The 21,103-nt window shown below is 39.9% G+C and overlaps 1 protein-coding gene across 5 annotated transcripts in view; it reads left to right on the forward strand.

Annotated features, from left to right (window-relative positions):
* The window catches only part of OGDH (oxoglutarate dehydrogenase), a 79,809-nt gene that overhangs the window by 28,184 nt on the left and 30,522 nt on the right, over window positions 1–21,103 (forward strand). For 2 of the 5 annotated variants that reach the window (XM_079151843.1, XM_079151842.1), the window contains exons 3-5: window positions 3,991–4,182; window positions 5,925–6,015; window positions 13,406–13,450. In XM_079151843.1, coding sequence (XP_079007969.1) covers window positions 3,991–4,182; window positions 5,925–6,015; window positions 13,406–13,450 — 328 coding nt within the window. Of the gene's footprint in view, window positions 1–3,990; window positions 4,183–5,924; window positions 6,016–6,136; window positions 6,240–13,405; window positions 13,451–21,103 lie in introns of all 5 variants that reach the window. The other 3 variants (XM_079151846.1, XM_079151845.1, XM_079151844.1) reach the window with 3 other exon arrangements.

The following is a 21,103-nucleotide window of genomic DNA, read 5'->3' on the forward strand; positions in this document are numbered from 1 at the left end:
AGTGTCAGGATTAGACTGAATGGGGACGCTAGTGGTAGAGCAAGTTTATGGTAAAGAATCTTAATTTGGGTTTTATGTAGCAGAAGCAGTTTGCTCTTGGTTCTGCTGTGTAAGGGTGAGATATGGTTGGGTTGACTCCTGTCTAGTTTGATGGTGTTTTAGAGGAGCTTTTCCCTTCAGGCCAGGCCTTCAAGCACTGGAGATCAGGGAGAGTTTCAAATGCCACATGTTTGAGAATGGATGGCTAAGATGTATGGTCCCTGGTCCCCTCTGCTTCTAAAACAAGAATTGGCAGCCAAGGCGCACAGTTCCTGATCCTGTCTGCTTTGGGAACATGGATAGACATCAAGGTGTGCGGCCTTCCATTATCTCTACCTTCAGGAGGATGGACCAAGGTGCGCTGTCCTTGATCAGTGCTACTTACAGAATGTAGGGAGCTCCCTTGAGCCTGATGAAAAAGCTCCATGAAATCAAAAGTACCTGGGAACATCAAGTACATGCACAGACACCTTCTATATCCTTTGTCCTTGTACCTGTTAGGGACTGAGTGGGAGGGAGGCAGACCTTTCCTAGTGTGTCAGTGCTTAAGGGGTCTTCTGTTTCCTCTCACAAAAGAAGTAGTATTTTCTCCGGTGAAAATACTGCCGTGGGAGGTAGAAGAAGACAACCTCAGATTCCTCTTCTCCTGTCAACTGGCACATTGAAATTTAACCAGAAAGGTTAATGATGGTTAGAACATTTAAAAATTGTCACTGAGATATAATTCACATAATATAAACATCACTATTTAAAAGTATACAGTTCAGTGATTTTTAGAATATTCACACAGTGCTATGCAGTCATATCCCCAGTGATTTGATTTTTAAAAGCATTTTATTTGAATACAAAAGTTATGTTCTTATTGTAGAACACTTTTAAATTAATACAGAACTCCTTCACAAAGAGTTTTCAGTGAGAGGCCAGACTGCCTTGGATGGAGCTGCATGTGATTGTAGCTTTCTAGTTTGTGGCTGGCTGCAGCATAGTTTGCAAGAGTTCTCATTCTCCCATGTCATTCCTAACTCTCAGTATTCTCAAGTCTATAATTTTAGCCAATTTTAATAGACATACATGTGGTGGTATTTCATTGTAGCTTTAATTTGTATTTCCTAAATAATTAATGATGTTTCACATGATTTTTCACGTGCTTTATATTTGGGGGCAGAATATACCTGTTTGTATCTTTTGCCTAACTTGTTCTTGGGCTTTTGTTTTCTTACTAAGGTTTGAGAGTTCTTTGTGTATTTTTGGATACAAGTTCATCAAATACATGATTTGAAAATATTTATCGAATATATTTTGCAGTTTGTCTTTTTAGTCTCTTAATAGGGTCTTTGAGAGAACAGAAATTTTATATTGTGAAGAAATATAATATGTAAATTTATTGTTTATGGATAGTGCTTTGGGAGTTATGTCTTAAAAAAGCTTTGCCTAATCCAACAAATAGCATTGTAAACAAAAATTTTCTTCTATGTTTTTTCTAGAAATTTTATAATTTGGGATCTTATATCTTGGATTAGTATCCACTTTTAGTTCAATTTATGTATAAGATGTGAGATATAAATCCATATTCTTTCTTATTCTTTCTTTTTTTTACTTCTTAGGTGTTTATTCAAAAGTTATTTTAAAAACTGCCAGACATATGCCTTTAGTCCTAGCTACTGGGAGGCTGGGATAGTAGAACTACAAGCCTAGGACCAGCCTGACCATCTTAGCAAGACCCTGTCTTTAAAAAAAAAAAAAAAAAAAGGTGGGGCAGGGGGATTGGAGTTGTAGCTGAGTGAGAAACTGCCCCTGTGTTCAATACCTCCTTGCTTCTAATTCGTCAAGTACACTCTCCAAAATATAGGAGTCTTCACGTATTTTTTAATGAAAATTTGAGAATATACATAAACTTTGAAAGAATTGTACAATGCACACCCATCATTCCACTCAAATTTCATAATTTAAGTAGTGATACGTTCCCCTTATCACATATATTAGTCCACCTAAGTTTTAATGCATTTCAAAATAGATTGCAAACAGTAGTATATCTCACTCGTAAACCTTAGAGAACACATTTATCAGGACAATTTTTTTTAATTTTTAAAATTTTATTTGTTCTAATTAGTTGTACATACAGTAGAATTCATTTAGACTTTTTGATAGATCATACATAAATGCAATGTAATCTTTCATTTTTCTGATTATACATATTGCAAGATCACATTGGTCATGCAGTCATACCTGTACAGGAAGTAATGATATCTTTCACTCTACTATCATTCCTTCCCCCAAACCACTTACCTTCCCTTCACTCTCCTCTATCTAATATAAAGTAACTCTGTTCTTCCCTAGCATCCCCCCTATTGTGAATTAGCTTCTGCATATCAGAGAAAACATTCAGCCTTTTTTTTTTTTTTTTTTTTTTTGGTTTATTTCACTTAGCATGGTATTCTCAAACTCCATTCATTTACCAGCAAATGCCAGAATTTCATTCTTCTTTAAAGCTGAGTAATATTCCATCATATATATACACTACATTTTCTTTATCCATTCATCTGTAAAAGGGCATCTAGTTGATTCCATAGTTTAGCTATTGTGAATTGAGCTACTATAAACATTGATGTGGCTATGTCACTGTAGTATGTTGATTTTAAGTTCTTTAGGTATAAACTGAGGAGTGGGACAACTGGGTAAGTGGTTTCATTTCTAGTTTTCTGAGGAATCTGCATACTGCTTTCCATAACAGTTGCCTCAATTTGCATTCCTACCAGCAATGTATGACTGTACCTTTTTCCCCAGGAAAGGCAATCATGAAATTCATTTAGAAATATAAGAAACCCAGGGTAGCCAAAGCAATCCTTAACAAGAAAAGTGAAGAAGCAGGAGGCATCACAAACTGTACTACAGAGCTATAGTGTGCTCTAGTAAAGTTCCTCTGAATTTTTCAAGACAGTCTAATCAGAGTTTATTGATGAAAGAATCTTAGAAACTGAAAAATGTTTCATCTTTCAATTTTTTTTGCAATGTAATAAAATTTTATCTTAGTATCTGATCTCAAAATATTAAAATTCATCTTTGAATAAACTTATAATTCACAGTGTCTATGCAACTTATAGATCAAATCATTTAAACATGAAATAACCAAAAATAGAAGGAATTCAAGGAAACTAGTCAGTTTTTAGTGGCACAGAGGAAATTGAAGCAGATAGTAACACCTGGCTTTCCTGAAGTACTTATTACCTACCAGACTTTGCTTATGGTTTTAATTTATACTGTTTAGTCTGTACAGTACACCTGTGAAGAATATATATTTCTATCCTCATATTATGGGTGAGAAAACTAAGCACAAAATATTAAGTAACTTGTCAAGGTCACAGAGCTCTCAATTTGAATTTTAATCTCTGACCCCACATAGGAATGAGATTATTTCTCTGAGGAACTGCCTTTTATAAAGGATCAGATTCTGGTTTGTATCCAGAGGGCGAGAGGGTGTGACCAAGTGGCCCTGGGCCCCTGAAGTTTATGCTGAGACCCTGGGATATTGAGGGAGGTGCTCAATCCCATTGGTGTTCCTCAGGTGCTATGTTGGTATGTGCATATCTGGTACCCCTAAAGAAGAACTGGCAGGGTTTGCAGAGTTATAGACAAGTGGGGCAGGAAGCATGTACTTTCTTTCTGAGTTCTTCTGTCTCCAGGCCCACAAGACCTGTGTGTATCGTGGAGGAGAACTACATGGTTTGGGGCCTTTGCATTGATAGAATGTGCACTCTGAGAGCAAAGTGAAGGGGTAGAAAATTGGGGTCCAAACTTAGAACCCACCATTTTGGGATAGACAGGGATCCAGGCTGTCCAGAGTGGGGGGAGGTGAGTTTGGCCAACTTACAGTAAATATGACTAATTTTGGAGGGCAGCTTTCTGGCCACTTAGGGGAGCAGCAAGGTAACTGTGTACCTTTTTTGTCTTTAGTCATGGGACATTTTTTTCCGCAACACCAATGCTGGAGCTCCCCCGGGCACTGCCTACCAAAGCCCTCTTTCCCTGAGCCGAGGCTCCCTGGCTACTGTGGCCCACGCACAGTCCCTGGTGGATGCACAACCCAACGTCGACAAGCTTGTGGAAGACCATTTGGCAGTACAGTCTCTCATCAGGGCATATCAGGTGAGCAGGATCTGACCATCCATGTGGGAAAAGATGCAGTGTTTCTTAGGCCTTTGAGTGTTTGTTGTCATTTACTTTTACTTCCTCCAGGTTCTAGGTGCTTTCTTCCTGATTTTGGGTCTTAGGGAGGCAAAAGTCAAATATGCGAGGGAAAGGGAACCAAGCTAACCATAGTTGAGCAAGTCTGCTGCTGCCTTTAATAACTGCCTCATAATAGCTCCTTATTTCTTTTCATAAATTGGCAAGACATTTTTGGGCAGAGAAACCAAGTCAGTACCTGGGCATTGAAACGAAGTGCTTCTTATTCTGAAGGAGGCATTGGCTTAAAGGGGCAGTGCTGTTGAGTGGGTTGATGCCCCCTCTCAGTTGCTAAAAACTGAATACTATAAGAAAATAAATCTGTAGAGCTTAGAGACACAAAAGGAGAGAGGAATGGGGAAGAGCAGTGGAGCCCTTATCTGGCATGTTGAGCAGAACTAAGCTTTTCCTCCCATATTTTCTCTGAGCACAGTAGCCAAGGTTCTTGCAGCATCCCCCTCATGTCAGGGAAAGCCCTTAAAACTTGATCTATGAATAGTTTTAAGGATAGAAAAGTAACTCTTGAGAGCTCCCTTTGGAGCCCAGGCTTCACTGTCTCTTACGTGGCTGCAGCATTAACAACCAGAGAAATCATGCCCTGAACTTTCCTTTCTGCCCTTGTCTCTGTTTTCTGGAGATGGTGACTCATATGTATCCTGAAGACTGGTCTAAGGTGTATGTGCATAATAAGGCAGAACAGGGAGGACCCTGAGTCTTCAGGTCCTTCTGGCCTGGAGCACATGTGTGCTGCCTCAGTAAGGAGATGGGCAGGATGCTGTTAATGGCATAGCCCCAACCTCTAAGGTACTGTTCACAGCAGACCTGTCCATAGGTAAGAGGCACACCTGGTCCTTCCTGACCATTGCCTGCATATAGAGGCCTCAGTAACATCTTTACCCTGGTCTTTTAGTGACTTCTCAGGATCTGCTTCCTTCTCAGATTGCTAACAAGAAATTTGTGAGTAAAATATCCAAAACTGAAAGAAACTTAAAATTGGAATTGCCTTCTTTTTTTTCTTCCTTTTTCTGTGGTGTTGGGGTTTGAACCCAGAGCCTCACATGCTAGGAAAGTGCTCTACTAGCTACATCCTGAACTCCTCCTTTTGTTTTTTGAGCAGTTCAGATCAAATGCTTTAAGTCCGTGTTGTGGGCTTTTTTGTTCTGACTACTGTGTGTGTGCTGACCTGTGTACAGCATCAGGGCCAGTGTCCTCACTCCCCGTGTAGATATAATAAAGGCAAACCTCTTAATAAGATGCCTCTTCTGTACCCTTCTCTGGCTTTATCTAACACCTAAGCCTTCATTTCCTCTTCAGGGAAATGTTTATCTTCTACCCTAAGGAAACCTTCACTCTGGGTCAACATCTTCCCAGTAATTTTTGTTGAAACCATAGGATTCCACAAAATGATCTTTTCAGGCTGTTCGAGTTTATCATAACCTGAGAAGCTTATTCCCCCCCCCTTTTTTTTACATAAATGTGAATTTAGGCACAATAGTGCTTTTAAAGTAAGCTATTCTAAGATTGACTTTAAAACTAATTTTGTTTTATGGGTTTATTAGTGCTATGTTCTCCTCTGGGAAAGATTTGCATGAAGTGTAACTCTTTTTACCCCTCCTCACAGCTCACTGGATCTGCTTAATGACTTGCTTGTGTTATTATTCCAGGTCAGGGGTCACCACATTGCAAAACTTGATCCTCTCGGAATTAGTTGTGTAAATTTTGATGATGCTCCAGTAACTGTTTCTTCAAACGTGGGTGAGAATTAATCTGTAAATGCTAATTTTAATGTAATTTTACTTTTTTTTACCCCTTCCCTCTTTTTTTTCTCCTGTCCTTTTGTGTATGTCCTTCCCTCTCATCTTTGGCCCACTCATAGATACGAGGGCACCATGTAGCACAGCTGGACCCCCTGGGGATTTTGGATGCTGATCTGGACTCCTCCGTGCCCGCTGACATTATCTCATCCACAGACAAACTTGGTGAGGGTCTGAGAGCAGTCAGCTGCGTTGCTTGAGCTCCTCTCGCTGTGCCACAGCTTGTGGCAGCCAGGACGTCCAGGCAGGAGGGAAAGGCTCTTAAGTTTCCTTCGTTCTGATCACTTGAAATTTATCGGTAATGCAGTCTTAGTGTGTTTTGGGCATGCCATTTTTATCCCATTTTTTTAGCCAGATTGTCCATGTCTCAATCTGGAAAATAAAATCTTCAATGAAAAGGGCTGTAGCACAGAGAAAAAAAACTGGCCCACCTGGGGCAGGTGGATTGGAAGCTGCTTCAGAGAATAGCTCTTTCGGCTTCAACTTTTGCATATACCTGTGCAGCGCTGTCTTCCACAAGACCACTGGTGAGCCTTGCAAGGGAGCTGCTATAATGACCATTCTATTCTGATGCACAGAGGGGGCCCGCCTGTGGCCAGAGGCCACTTGCGTCCCATAGAGTGAATTTTAGAGCAAGGTGTGTAGTTGGGGTCTCCTAATTCGTAAATGCTGGTGATCACACCGAGGAAACTTCGGAAGGCGTTCCCACAGCGTCCGGAGGCCAGGTCCTTTGGGAGGTGCATGTGTGGAGCACAGTTGGGTTTTTGTCACAGTTACCAGGTGTGCCCGTCTGCACCCTGTCCTCCTCGAGAGGTGAATGGGTGTTGTGGCTGGGCACTCACCTGCAGTTGCTTCCAGAGTTAATCTGCTTTACATCACCATGCTGCTAACCTGTACTAAAGAAATGATGATGTGACTAATTGTGAAATGGCCAGGGTGTTCACAATAGGCACTGTGCATGCTAATGAAATTGATGATCACCTATTTCTAATATTGCTTTTGGGGAGGGAATGGAATTAGCCTTCTTGCAGGCACTCTGTAGAGGGGATGCAGAGAAGTGGTCCCTAAGGCCTGTAGTTGTCCCATGCCCTTAAAGGCATTACTAAGTTGTGTTTGGCATTGATTAAGTAAAGTTAGATTCAAGTAAAGTTGATTCTGGATTCAATATTAGCAGTTTGTAATTGCTCTTAAAAAAACACTCCTGGATAATGTAGGGTTTCCTCTACTTTGTAGTACCAGCCCTTTGGCAGATTTAGGAAGTAATTTAGGAAGTATCTAAGGGAAAAAAAATTTCCCCCGCTCTCACACCGAAACAATCAACATAGGAGACTTCTGTGACCCCAAAAGGTGTGGGGATTTCTCCCCACCACAAGCAGTCAATTGCTTCTTTAGTGCTGGCTACCCGGTGGATTTCCTCTCATTTAATTCATTTCTGACACAGTCTACTTGGAGATAGCATCAGATTCCTCAGGTTAAGCACTCAGTTTCCAAGACTGCCCCCACTTCAAACCCAGTTGCAAGTGTGGACCTCCAGAGCTACCAACAAATTGAGTCCAAATTGAGGTTCCTACAACCTTCTCCTTAGTTTTGGCTAATTTGCTAGAGCAACTCATAGAACTCAGGGAATTTTACCAGTTTATTTTAAAGGATATTTTAAAGTATACAAATAAGTAGCCAGAAGAGATTTATAGGCCAAGTTCCATAAGGGTCCTGTGCAGGAGCTTCTGTTCCCCTGGAGTTAGAGCCTTCCACCCTCTTTGCACGTGAATGAGTCTTATTCACCTTCCTCTGAGCTTCCACATGTTCAGCTGTCCAGAAGCTCTTAGCACTCCATCCTTGTGAGTTTTTATAGACTTCATTCAGAAGCATGATCAAAGCATGGACATTCATGTAGAAATGTGATTGGACTAAAAGGGTGTGATCTAGTGCTAATAGACCAAATGGAGAAACACAGTAAGGCCTGTCCACATTCTTTAGCATTCTTTCCTCTTGAGTATGGGGCATGACCCCTTTTGAAATGGGAGTCATATCATCTGTTATCAGACAAGGTAGGTCAAAGAATTTCTTTATGGCCAACTTTAAAACAGAAAATTCTTCTTCCTTGAGAAAGAATTCCAGTTTATATGACTTGCCTTAGGGAGGAAATTATGAAGCAGGAACAATGATGAAATAAAAAAATATATACATATATATATATATATATATATATATATCATAATATCAGAAGAAGTCTAGAGAAACCCTTTGAATCTTAAAGGCTGGTTGGCATGAGTTGAACTCAGTTTCATTATTTAATGGTGAAAACTTTGTGCTCCCAAGAAGTGGACCTCTCCTTATTGTGTTCTCAGGAGATCTTGGAGCTTTTTTCCTTTGCCTCATCCTTGGTATAGAAACCCTCCCTTCGCATCCCTCGGTTCCAGCATAGCCTGATGACTCCAAGCCTGTCCAACGCCCTGTTCTTGCTGTTCCATCAGTGCAGTGGCTTCTTCCAGAACCTTCCAGATCATTGGGTCTCCTATAGATGCTTAGGACAGAGTGAGTGCCTGACTGCCAGGCATACTGTTTCCTCATGAAGAGGTTGGGAACCTGCCAGGAGCCCATCCTTGTGAGAGGATCACCTCCCATAGCATCTGTCAGGGTGAGGACCACAAAATGCTAGTTTTCCATATGCAGGAAGACTTTTGAACCAGAGGGGAGCAGGTGAGGGGACCCTATCCTCTCTCCTATCCAAACTTGCATTGTCTCAGCTAGTGACATCACAAGTTATCAGTGTTCAGTATTTTAAAATGGACCTTTTTCAATGGTTTACACTCTGCACATTAAAGTTACCTAGGGAGCACTAAAACTATTCCCTGTCCTGTTCAGAGTAATTAGATCACGGCAAGCCTGAGGGGACACCCCAAGGGCTTTAGGCAACCAGTCTCTCAGTTTCATCTGATTGGTGGCTGAGGCAGGGCCAGAATCTGGGTATCCTGCCTCTATCATTCTTCTAGGCCATCCTGAGGCTTTAGCTTATACTCTACCATGGGATAATGTTCCAGACAGTTGTGCTCCTTTGAGGTTTGTGGTTCCCAATTATGTCAGCAAAGAGATGATGAAGGTGATGATCCAGAGGACTTTATAAACCATGAAGGTAAAATGCACAAGGTGGCCTTGAAATCCTTTGAAGAATCCCTCTCTGGTCAAGATCACTTTGGAACCACTAAGGAAGAATTAAAACACAGTCCCTATTGTAAATTTGAAATACTATGACTTAAAAATAATAAATTCTTTAGTACAAAAGATGAGAATAGTATAAACTTGGTAGATGTTTGAATTCATAGGAAAATTGATCTTGAGTGCTTACCCTCTGTGTGTGCAGGTCCAGTGTAACCACTTGAAAGTTTGTGGAGCACCTCTGCATCAAGTCTTTGCTCAGTGAACCTGGGCTCTGAAGGCATAGTCTGTGGGTTGGATTCCCAGCTCTGCCACTCCTGACTTTGTGACCTTGGGCTAGTTGCTTAATTAACCTCTCTGTGCCTTAGTCTCCTCAGAAGGCAGAAGTGATGGTATCACTTCCTAAGGTTGTTTAAAAAATAAACCTTAGAATAGTGCCTGGAATTTATTACCAAGCTCTGTGTGTGAGCTATCTGTGCTTAGAAGTCTTTTTAGATGGGTAGCTGCTGAACTCACTGGTAATGAAATGAACTCAGAAACTGAGAGGTCAGGCAAGGAACCCAGGATCACACAGGAGTTAGTAGTGAAGAAGCTGAGCTGCACCTGAATTATAAGAAGCAATGGAGCATCTAATGTAGGAACTTACAACCAAGAAGTGAGGACTCAGGCACCATTGGGGAGGTTTGGGGCCCAGGAAAACTACAGCAAATTCCACCCCCACTACTCAGAAAGGGGTGGGATAAGGGGCCACACAATGAATGTGTATGACTGGGTCAGGGATCACTTAGTGAGTTGTCTTGGGGCCATGCAGTGTGCATGACTGGTCAGGAACCGTGTTGATTGCATCTTATATCATGAAACCATGGAATGCAGTGAGCATATGTGACTGGGTCAGGGTCTGTGTGAGAGGTGTCACAGGGCCATGTGGTATGACTGACTGAATTAGGGACTGAGTGCAACATGTCCTCAGTTGCATGCATGCTTTCCCAGAGCTGGATTTGCTCCCATTCCTCTTATTAGCTGCCTTTCCCTGCTTCCTTTGCAAAGTTTCTCCTTCTCTTTGGGAAGACTGAGGCTTACAGCAGCAATCACAACCTGCCCTTTTTTGGTGGGGGGTGGTACCAGGGATTGAACTTGGGGACACTACCACTGAGCCACATCCCCAGCCCAATTTTGTGTTTTATTTAGAGACAGGGTCTCACTGAGTTGCTTAGTGCCTCGCTTTTGCTGAGACTGACTTTGAACTCACGACCCTCCTGTCTCAGCTTCCTGAGCCACTGGGATTACAAGTGTGTGCCACTGTGCCCCACTCACAATCTGCCTTTGAATGTGGTTCGTTTTGCCCCTGTGGAGCATGTTGTGCATGATGAAGAAAGGAGAAGGATTCCACTCCAGAAGCCCCCTTGATCAGTGGAGCATCCAGTAAAGGTGGTACAAACAGGGCTGTGTCCATCCTGAATTTTTTTAATCAAGTGGAATTTGTTTGAGTTTTTGACATTTTTAAACCAATTTTGAAAAAACTGGGAGAGCTTAGGGCATAGCACCTAACCTCACTTCTCAGAAATTCCCCAGGTTTCCAAAGTAGCAGAATTAACAGTCACTCTTAGAGTTTCAAGAACCTCAGCAGACTTGGGGCAAGATGGCAAGATTCACCATCAGATAATTGTGTGCACACAGAACTCAATAATTTGTGCCAGGTTGTACTGTGGACCATACTTCCCTTGGGAAAGAGGGCTGCATTCTGATATGAGATGCCTTAACTTCACGTTTCCCATCACCCACCAGGGGAAGTTCTGTAGATTCTCCTCCAGTATCCTCTGTGGGCCCTGTTGAGATAAGTATTGGGCAGCTCAAGGTTGTCTGGTAGGAGGGCTCCTCAGGAGGCTTTTGCCAGCTGTCCTTAGAAGGGTCATAGGTCAGGGTATCAAGTTAAGATATGAGTGTATATTGCAAAATGCCAGATTTGGAGTGTTAGGAATGGAAAGTTCTAGACAGACCCACGGGTTCATTGCCATCTTTGCCATGATACTGCTTGGTTAGAAACAGATTGACTTGTAGACATGATTATATATTGTGTTGCCTTAGGGTTTGCATTCTATGCTAGTCGTCTCTTCCTCACTCAGTTTGAGGCAGGAATGAGTGGTGTCTTATTCCCATTAATTCTTGCTTTCAGTTTTCTTCGTCAAGTGTAGCATTTGAATTAAATTTCCACTTTAAAATGCCATAATTTGTGGTTTCTATGTAATTTTTCCCAGTGACAATAAGATTGAGGTTTTTCTTTTACTGTGAGACTCAGACATAATTAAACAGGAATCCCAGATAACAAATTCTGTAAGTATATGCAAGGAAAATGAATCTTCTCTCTTTCCTAAAACAGTTTTAGGAAATGATTTTTTTTTTTTTTTTTTTCTTTTAATCTTTTTGAGATGGGTTCTTGCTATGTTGTCCATGCTGGCCTTAAACTCTTGATTCTCCTACTTCAACCTTTGGAATGACTGGGAATACAGGTGTGGGACACTATACCCACCCAGTTTCAGAAGTAAATTTGAATTAAATATTTAAAAGTTCAAAAATAAGGCAGAATTTCAGCTACTTAAATGGATTAGTTCCTGCCTCTGTGTCATTACCAGTATGTTGAATGATGACGTTTACATATATCTTCTTGACCTTTTAGGGCTCTCTCATTTACTCTTTGATGATCAAAAGTCAGCTAAAAGTAAAGTTTTTTTTTTATAATTTCAGTGATAGCAGTTCGTAAAGCAAACATTGCCTGCTGCGTGCAGCATGCTGTGCCTTAGAGAACTGGTGAGGAGCACCTGGGGAGCTTTCCTCAGTGTCTTGGGAGACAGGCCAAGCTAAAGTCATACCCAAAGGGGTTGAAATCATAGTGCATGATGGGTATGGTAACCCTCAGGTGAATGAGTCCTGGCCACGAAGACACATGATGTATTATTTTTTTTCTGATTCTGATGATTGAATGCAGCGGTCCTCTATCACTGTGTACCACCCCATTCTTCATTTTGAGACAAGATCTCTTTGAGTTTTCTACACTGGATTCAAAACTTGACAATCCTCCTAACTCAGCTTCCTGAGTTGCTGGGATTACAGTGTGTGCCATCGAACTCAGTAACTCCTAACATTTAAGAGGATCTTTGACTTAGATGCCAGGAACTGGTAAACCTTGTCACACTAGCTTCAACTTCACTTCCCTGTGCTTCATTTGGAACTGCCTTAACCACATCCCCAGCAGCTCCGTCTCCTCCAGCTCTTACACACCCATACTTCTCAACTGTTGTTCACCACCAGCGTGAAAGGAAGCATTTAACTGGCCTTTCTCTGCATGCCCAAAGCAGAGAACATTCACAGTGACAGTGACCATGGCTCAGTGCTGAACCATCAGTCCCTTTGTGCATCCATTACCACCTGTGTTCCTGACCCTTAACCACCAAATTCAGGCTATGGGTTAGGTATTTTATGTATCTAGATAAATATCTTGACTTTCACTAATGTTCAGGAAAAGTATGGATAGGGTGGAAATGTACTGAAAAGCTCACAGGTAGAAAGAAAATGTGCAGCTATGTTCAGCTGTGTACAGCTGGGACTCCTGGGATATTCCCAACTCCCAAGCTCTCTGTTCCAGTTTTGCCATCTTGTGAGGCAAGACTAAGGACTGTTCTTTTATTCTTTAGAATCCTTCAGAATCTTAAGGTTTTGCGTCTAGACAACTATCTGAATTCTGTTCTGATAAATGGCTACCCTACAAATCAGTCCTATTCATTTTCTTTTCCTGTTTTTCATCCCACAGTTGCTAGATGGGGGTGTATATAACTTCCCAGAAGAGCACTGTGTTTGCACTTTCTGCAGGCTAGGAGAGGAGATCAAATGACGCTGCCTGATGGCTTCCCAGTGTTAGGGGAGGGGCTGCCTCTCCTAATTCACCTTATTCCAGCTGTTCTATGAACAAGTCCCACATTTACCAAAACAACTTCCAACGTTTGATCCCCTGACTACATAACCCCTCCTTGTCTCCTTCAGTGTGTGTGTCCATGTGACAGTGTCTGTGCTACCTGTTAACTGTGATAATGGTGTAGGGTTTTGTTGTTTGGGTTTTAAACTAACTTTCACCTGTCTTTTTCCTTCTGCGCTCACCCATGCTACCCCACTCTGCCTCTCAGATCTTGCAGTTTTCAAGGAACGACTTCGAATGCTAACAGTAGGAGGTATGAAAATAATGAGCCTTTCACCTTTCTGGAGTTCAGGACTTCATTTGAATAGGATGTGCAACTTTTCCTAGCATGTCATTTGGGGAAAGTTGACACAACTTCTGTCAGCATTTTAAAGTTTGTTAATTGTTTTGAAATACCTTTTTTTCCCTTCATTTAGTTATTAACCAATAAGTAGAGCTATGTATCTAGTGTCATTTTATTTCTGTTCAATTTGTGTTTTGAAGAACATCCTTCATCTAAACATGCATTTCTTCATTGCTTCACTATGAACTTCCATCTTCAACATAGTTCACCTTTAGCTCCTGCTGCAACCAGCTGGAAACCTCAGCCCATATCAGCTCTGCATGGTGGCTTGTCCTGCCCTCCACATTGTGTATTGTGGCTTTGGCTAGACTCTGGATTCTTCCAGATTCTGTTTTCTGGGCATTTTAGACAAGATTTCCAAAATGTCCCATGTTTGAAGGACAAGAGAGTATTAATAAAAAACTTTCTGGGAACTCTTTATGTCCCCTTGGTTCTGGGCAGAACACCCTTGAGGAATCCAGAGTTGAAGTGCTGGAGCCATCGGCCTCCTGTCATCTCCTCCCATCCCCGCAGCCTGTGGCCAGTTTCTTCCTTCCACTCCGGGCTTTCCTTAAGATATTCTTTTTTCTTCTGTCTTAGACATATGTCTGTGAGATGCTGCTTTTTAGTTCAACTTTTTATTTTGAGTTAATTGTAGGTTAATGTGCAGTTCTAAGAAATAAGAGAGTGATCTTAAGTGCTTTAACCAGTTTCCTCAGTGGTGCCAGCTTGTAAAACTGCAGCACATATCGCAGCAGGACTTCACAGATCCCTTCCTTCCCAATCCCGTATACCACACTTAACCTGTCACAACCATTGTTGTGTTCTCCATTTCTGTAATTCCATCATTTCAAGACTGCCATATAAATAGAAAAACACAGTATGTAACCTTTTGGGATTGGCATTTTTCAATCAGCATAGTTTTATAAAGATACCCCCAGATTGTTGGTATATATCGGTGGTTTGTTCCTTTTTGCTGCTGAGTGGAATTCCATAGGATGGATGTAGTGCAGTTAAGTTTTAACTATTCACACACTGAAGGACCTCTTGATTGTTTCCACTCTGGCGAATAAGGTCTTTGCAGAGCAACAATTTTTAACTTTGATGGCATCCAGATTATCAATTTTTCTCTTAGGTATGGTGCTTTGTTGTCAAGTCTCTTTTCTTAGCCCTAGATCCCAAATATTTTTCATTGAGTTACTTTTGTATCTTTGTCAGAAATCCGTAGGACTCATGTGGATCTATTTCTGGGTTTTCTATTTTCTCTTAATCTTGTATCTGTCCTTCCATGGTACCACACAGTTTTAATTACCATAGCTACTGAACTTTTATTTTCCATTTTTAAAGTTGTTTTGACTATTCTAGGGCTGTTCTTTTTCTATGTAAATTTTAGAATAAGTGTCTACTTAAAAACTTGTTCATATTTTGATAGGAAGTGTGTTAAATTTATCCATTTAGGAGAAGTTGAGAAGTGTTCCTTGTTTTCTGAAAGACATTATATAGAACTGGTGTTAATTCTTTGAATATATGAATTTTCCTGCAAAACCCTCTGGACTTAGAGATTACATTTTCAGTAAAAGGTTTTCAGGAAATTTATGAATTAAATTTCCTTTTAGTCATATGACTGTTGATATCAGGAGAATCTGTGGGCACATCCTCTTTCATTCCTTATGTTAGTTATTATATCTTTTTCTTTGTCAGTCTTGTAAGCAGTTTTTCCATGTTATTTTCAGGGGACTTGCACTTGGTTTCATTTGTGCTTCTGTGTTGCTTTGCTCTTTTCAATTGCATTGATTTCTGCTCTTTATTAGTTTTTAGTTTGAGTCTATTGATACTTCTTATTTGACTTGGGTTATTTAGAAGTGTGTTCTTTAGTGTCTAAGTATTTGGAGATTTTCTTGTCATCTGTTACTAATTTCTAGTTTGATTTTTGTGGTTGGACAGTGTGCCCCGTATGATTTCAGTTCTGCCACATTTGTTTGTTTGACCCACTATATTGGCTCTTTTGTCATATGTCCATGGCAACTTGAATGTTACTGTTAGTTGGAGTGTTTTATAAATGTCAGAGCTGGTAGTATAGCTCAGGGTAAAACACTTGCCTATTGTTCATGATGCCCTGAGTTTGATTCCCAGCACTGAAAGTAAATAAATGTAGATATGTCAGTCAATCAGATCTATTTTAAATCTTTTTTTTTTTTTTTGGTTGGGGGGAGCAGTACTGGGTATTAAACACAGGGCCTCAGGCATGCTAGCCAAGTGCTCTATCACTGAGCTAGATCACCTGCCCTTTTTATTTAATTTTGAGACAGGGTCTTGCTAAGTTCCCAAGGCTGGTCTCAAACTTGGAATCCTCCCTCCTCAGTGTCTTGAATATTTGGGTTGTGCTCCCTCACCCAGCTGTTAGTTAAAACTTCTTGGTTGACAGTTACTGAGTTTGCCTATATCCTTGCTGCCTTTCTGCATAGTTTTTTTAAACATTTGTTGAGAGATAGGTATTGAAGTCTTCAACTACAAATGTGTAGTTTGTCTGTTTTTCCTTTTGATCCTATCAGTTTTTGGTTCACATATTTTATAGCTCTCTTATTTGGTGTATGCATATTTTTAGGATTGCTATGTCTTATTAGATTGATCATTTTTCATGATGTAATGTCTCCTATGTCTCTGGTAATTTTTATCTGACATTAATTGTTCTTTCATTTTATTAATGTTTACATAGGATATTTTCTCCATTCTTGTATTTTCAAACTGTCATATTTTATAGTTTTATTCTTTGTTATCTTTAATATTTTATTCTTTGTTTTCTTTTTGTTGCTTTTCATTTTTTTGTTTTTATTCCCAGTCCTATGAACTTTCATATTTGTTTTAAAAACATTTCTATTTATTTACAGATGGTGTTTTTTAAAATAACCTCTTTTCTATATTTTCTGGTTGATGTAGGTATTACATTACATAAATATAACTTATCACTGTCTACTGATGTTAGTTTTACCAGCTCAGATTGTGTAGAAACCTCACCTCTTCTTATAGTTCTTTATCTTCCTCCATATAATATTGTCTTAAATAGTTCATCTGCATGCTTTTAGATCCACACCACTCTTTCTACGTTTGCTTCAGCCACCAAACATAATTCAACACTCCCAAGATGAAATTTGTATTTACTCACCTTTTTTTTTCTTTTTGTGTTCTTTTATCCTTTCTACGATTGCTTTCATCATTTTCTTTCTAAGTAATTTCTTTCTATTCTTTTAGGACAGACCTAACTTTTCTTCATCTAAGAATTTCTTGATTTCTTCTTCATTCCTGCAGGATATTTTTGGATATAGGATTCTGAGTAGACAGAATCCTTTTCTTTCATCTATTGAAAAGTGTGCTACTAGTCTTGTGTAATAGCACACACCTGTGATCTAAGGTGCTCTAGAGACTGAGGCAGGATGATTGCAAGTTCAAGGCCAACCTGGGCAATTTAGAGAGACCTTGTCTCAAAATAAAATAAAAAGAGCTGCAGATGTAGCACAGTGGTATAGAGTGCTTTCCTTGAATGTGCAAATCCCTGGATTTAATCCCTAGTACTGCAAAGAAAACAACAACAACAACAAAAAAAAAACCCACCATACGTAAATAAAAATGGAATTATTAAAAAAAAGTTTAATTCACGTCTATAATCACAGCAGCTCATGAGGCTGAGGCAGGAGGATTCCAAGGCAAAACCAGCCTCAACAACTTAGTGAGACTGTCTCAAAATAAAAAATAAAGGTTCTGGGGATGTGGTTCAGATGTTAAGCACCCCTGGGTTCAGTCCCTGGTACAAAAAAATAAAAAACAAATGTTTAACCCACCAACATAAGGCAAGAGGAAAAGCATAGAAATGAAAAATGGAACAAAGAATTAAAAGTAAAATGACATATTTAAATCTTAACATAGTATCTACTATATTAAATATATAAATCATGTGAATACATTAATTAGAAGGCAGATATAGCGTGTTGAGTGTGTTTTAAAACTATATGACCCGGGGGTTGGGGATATAGCTCAGTTGATAGAGTGCTTGCCTTGCAAGCGTAAGGCCCTGGGTTCAAATCCCCAGCCCCACAAAGAAAAAAAAAAAAAACCTATATGACCCAGACATATGCTATCTATAGTCTTAAGTCAGTCACTTTAAGATAGTCACTTTAAAAATAACATGTTGAGTGGCTGGGGTTGTGGCTTAGTGGTAGAGCACTTGCCTAGCACGTGTGAGGCACTGGGTTTGATTCTCAGCACCATATGTAAATAAATGAATAAAATAAGGTCCATCAACATCTAAAAAAGTATTTAAAAAAATAAAAATAACATGTTGAGGTTGGTGGTATAACTCAGTGATAGAGCACATATTTAGTGTGTATACGGCCCTGGGTTCAACCTCCAGTACTGAAAAAAAAAAAAAAAAAACTCACCATAGATAAATAAAAATGGAATTATAAAAGATGTTTGACCCATAGGAAGGTGGCGGGGGGACACATATAAATGAAAAATGGAGATCCTTCTCTCTCTCCTCCTCACTTTCTCTATCCTCCTGGCTTTCACACTCTCTCTAGCGCACGCCCTTTCTCATTCTCTTTCTTTTCCTCTCATTTTCTCTCTTACCCCTGCAGGGAGACACTCTGTTTGCTTAATAAACTCCCTTATGTGGAAAAAAAAAAAAAAAAGAAAAATGGAACAGAGAACAAAAAATAAAATGGCATACCTTAAGCCCTAACATAGGAACAATTATGTAAAAGATAAATTATCTAAATATTTAATTAAAAGGCAGATATTGGAAGAGTAGATTTTAAAAATATATGACTCAATCACATGTTGTCTTTAAGACAGTCACATTAAAAATAACATGTGGCAGCAGGTGGTATCTCTCAGTGATAGAGCATGTACTTAGCAAGTACAGAGGCACTGAGTTCAGTCCCCAGTATTGCCCCCCATAAAGGAGAAGTATGCCACTTCCTTTTATCCTTCAAGGTTTCTGATAAATCTTCTATCATTTAAACTGCCTTTTTCTTGTAGTTAAGGTATCACTTTATGATGACTGAGTTCAAGATTTTTTTCTTTGTTTTTAAGTTTCAAAAGCTTTGACTATGATGTTTTGGCATGGATTTTTGGGGGGCTTGTGCTGTGAATTCACTCAACTTTAAACTATGGATTTAAGCATTTTGCTGTGTCTGGCAAGTTTTCATCCATCATTTTCCAAGCACATATAGCCACCCTTTCTTTCTCTTCTGCTTCTAGAACTTGATCCATATGTGTATGAAATCTTTTATTATAGTGTTTTATTTCTTTGAGACTCTGTTCATTTTTTGTTTTCTTTTTATTGACTAGTTTCTAATCTTCTGACTTCACATTCACTGTTCTCTAACCCTTCATTTTTCTGTTGAGCTTCTCTAGTGAGTTGTTTTTTATAAAGCTGAAATTTTTCCCAAGACTTGGTGATTCAGTATCTTTTTGTCACTGTTATGTTTGTAAGTTCTCATAGAAGTCATTTTATGATGGCTCCATTAAAATCTTAGGTAATTCTAATATCTTCACCATCATGATGTAGTTGTCTGTTGGTTATCATTTCTCATGCAATCTGAGATGTTCCTGATTCATGTTGTAACTTTTTTTAAAGTCAAAATTAGGATATTTGGGGAGTTACACACATTAGGATCTTATTTAAGTCTTCCGTTAATAGTAGTCCTCTGTACGTTGCTCTGCTGGGGGAGGAGGAAGGTACAACCTTGTTCCTGTAGGTGTGGTTGGAGCTAGTGCTTTATTTCCTACGGAGGAAATTTTGGACTACCTCTTGAACCTTTTCTGAAACCCTGGGGTAAAGGTTGGAGGTTGGGCTCATTAGAGCCTGGTGAGTGTAGCTATATAGTGTTTTCTGTGAGGTTTTGACTGGTGTAAAGCAGTAATTGTCTAAATGGTTTCTGTATTAGTAGGCTGCCCCACTCTTGGCCCTTTGGCTAGAGAGCAACTTTTTTGGGTGTTGGTTATCTGCCCCTCTGAGAATTTCTGAAATGCTGGTTCTGCTCCAGTTCTGGGATATTGGAGCAGAAGGAAACCCAGGGACTTCCCTGGCTATTTTGCCCCTTTCCACCTTTCAGGGGATTGTTTTTTTTTTACATGTAATATCCAGGGTTTTTAATTGTACTTAAAGAGGGGATAGGGAAAAATATGTCACCTCCACCTTCCCAAAGCAGTTATCTGTAGGTTTGATTTCTCAAATGACTGAAACACTAGAAATTGAACCAGTGGTTCTGAGGCTCAGTAGTGCAGCCCAGAAACTGTGAATTCAGAGTGTTAAAAGAAGATTGTCATTTGCTGAGTCCCCTTCTTCATTGTTTGTTTATGCTGAGAGAGTGAGCACATCAAATGCAGTTCTCAAATGCAGTTCTCGTCTGGTGGCATGTGCTTGACAGGTTAATTTCATGATCCAAATATTTTCTCAACAAATTATGCACTATTTTAGCTAGGTGCCATGGGACATGCCTGTAATCCCATCTGTGGGATTACTGGAGGCTAAGGAATGATGATTGCAAGTTCAAGGTCAGCCTCAGGAACTTCTCAGGACCCTGTTGCAGAATAAAAAAGGGCTCAGTAATAGAGTGCTTGCCTAGCATACGGAAGGCCCTGGGTTAAAACCCAAGAAAACAAAACAAAAAACACTATTTTGATAATCCCTGGCCTGAGTTTTTTTCATCAGCTAGAAGTTTCTCAAAAACAATTTTGATTTTCCTTCATAAATACCATGAGACTCTTACTGGCAAGCTGGGCTATAAGTGGTGAGAGGTATTTGCTTCACACCTCTCACACTCACATTGTTGTGTCCTTATTGTCAGTAGAGTTAACAGGAGGAAACAGGTGGGTAGACTTAACTAAGCCATTTCTACCATCACTGTTCTCCAGGATAGAAAAGGTAGATTTGCTTTTGTTTTAATTAAGGGGGGAAAAACTTGAAAAAAATCTCGCTTTGAGGACTTAACACCTGCCGTAAAGCTGGGCATGGTGGTGCCCATCTGTATTCCCAGGTACTCAGGAGGCCTGGGCCAGGAGGATTGCAAATTTGAGACCAGCTTGGGCAATTTAGCAAGACCCTGTCTCAAAATTTTAAAAAGGGGGCTTTATGTAACTCAGTGGTAAAGCACTTGCCTATCATGTATGATGACCTGTACTTGATCCCCAGTATGGCAAAAAGAGGAAGAAGAAAAAAAGGCTGTTCTAATACGTTAAATAAACAAAGGATGTAGTTCCCAAACTCAACTTGAATTGGAATCACCTAGAGAGATTCCTGGGTCATTCTTAACCACCTAAGTCCATACTAGCGTTGGAACCTGGCAACATATATTTTCAGTGCTAGGGCTTAAATCCAGGGCCTTGAGCATGCTAGGCAAGTGCTCTACCACTGAGCTAAATCTCCAGCTCCTGCAACATACATTTTCACAAACTCCCCCCAAAGATTCATGTCCATGGTTATGAATGTTTATGTTTCACAGCAGCTCTTATTTACACTTAAGTAAGGAAAAGAAAATTTCATCTCATCTAGTTAGAGGTTGGAGACTTTACAGGTTCATCTTT

This window comes from Sciurus vulgaris (genome assembly GCF_902686455.1).
Source record: "Sciurus vulgaris genome assembly, chromosome: 8".
Taxonomy (NCBI): Eukaryota; Metazoa; Chordata; class Mammalia; order Rodentia; family Sciuridae; genus Sciurus; species Sciurus vulgaris.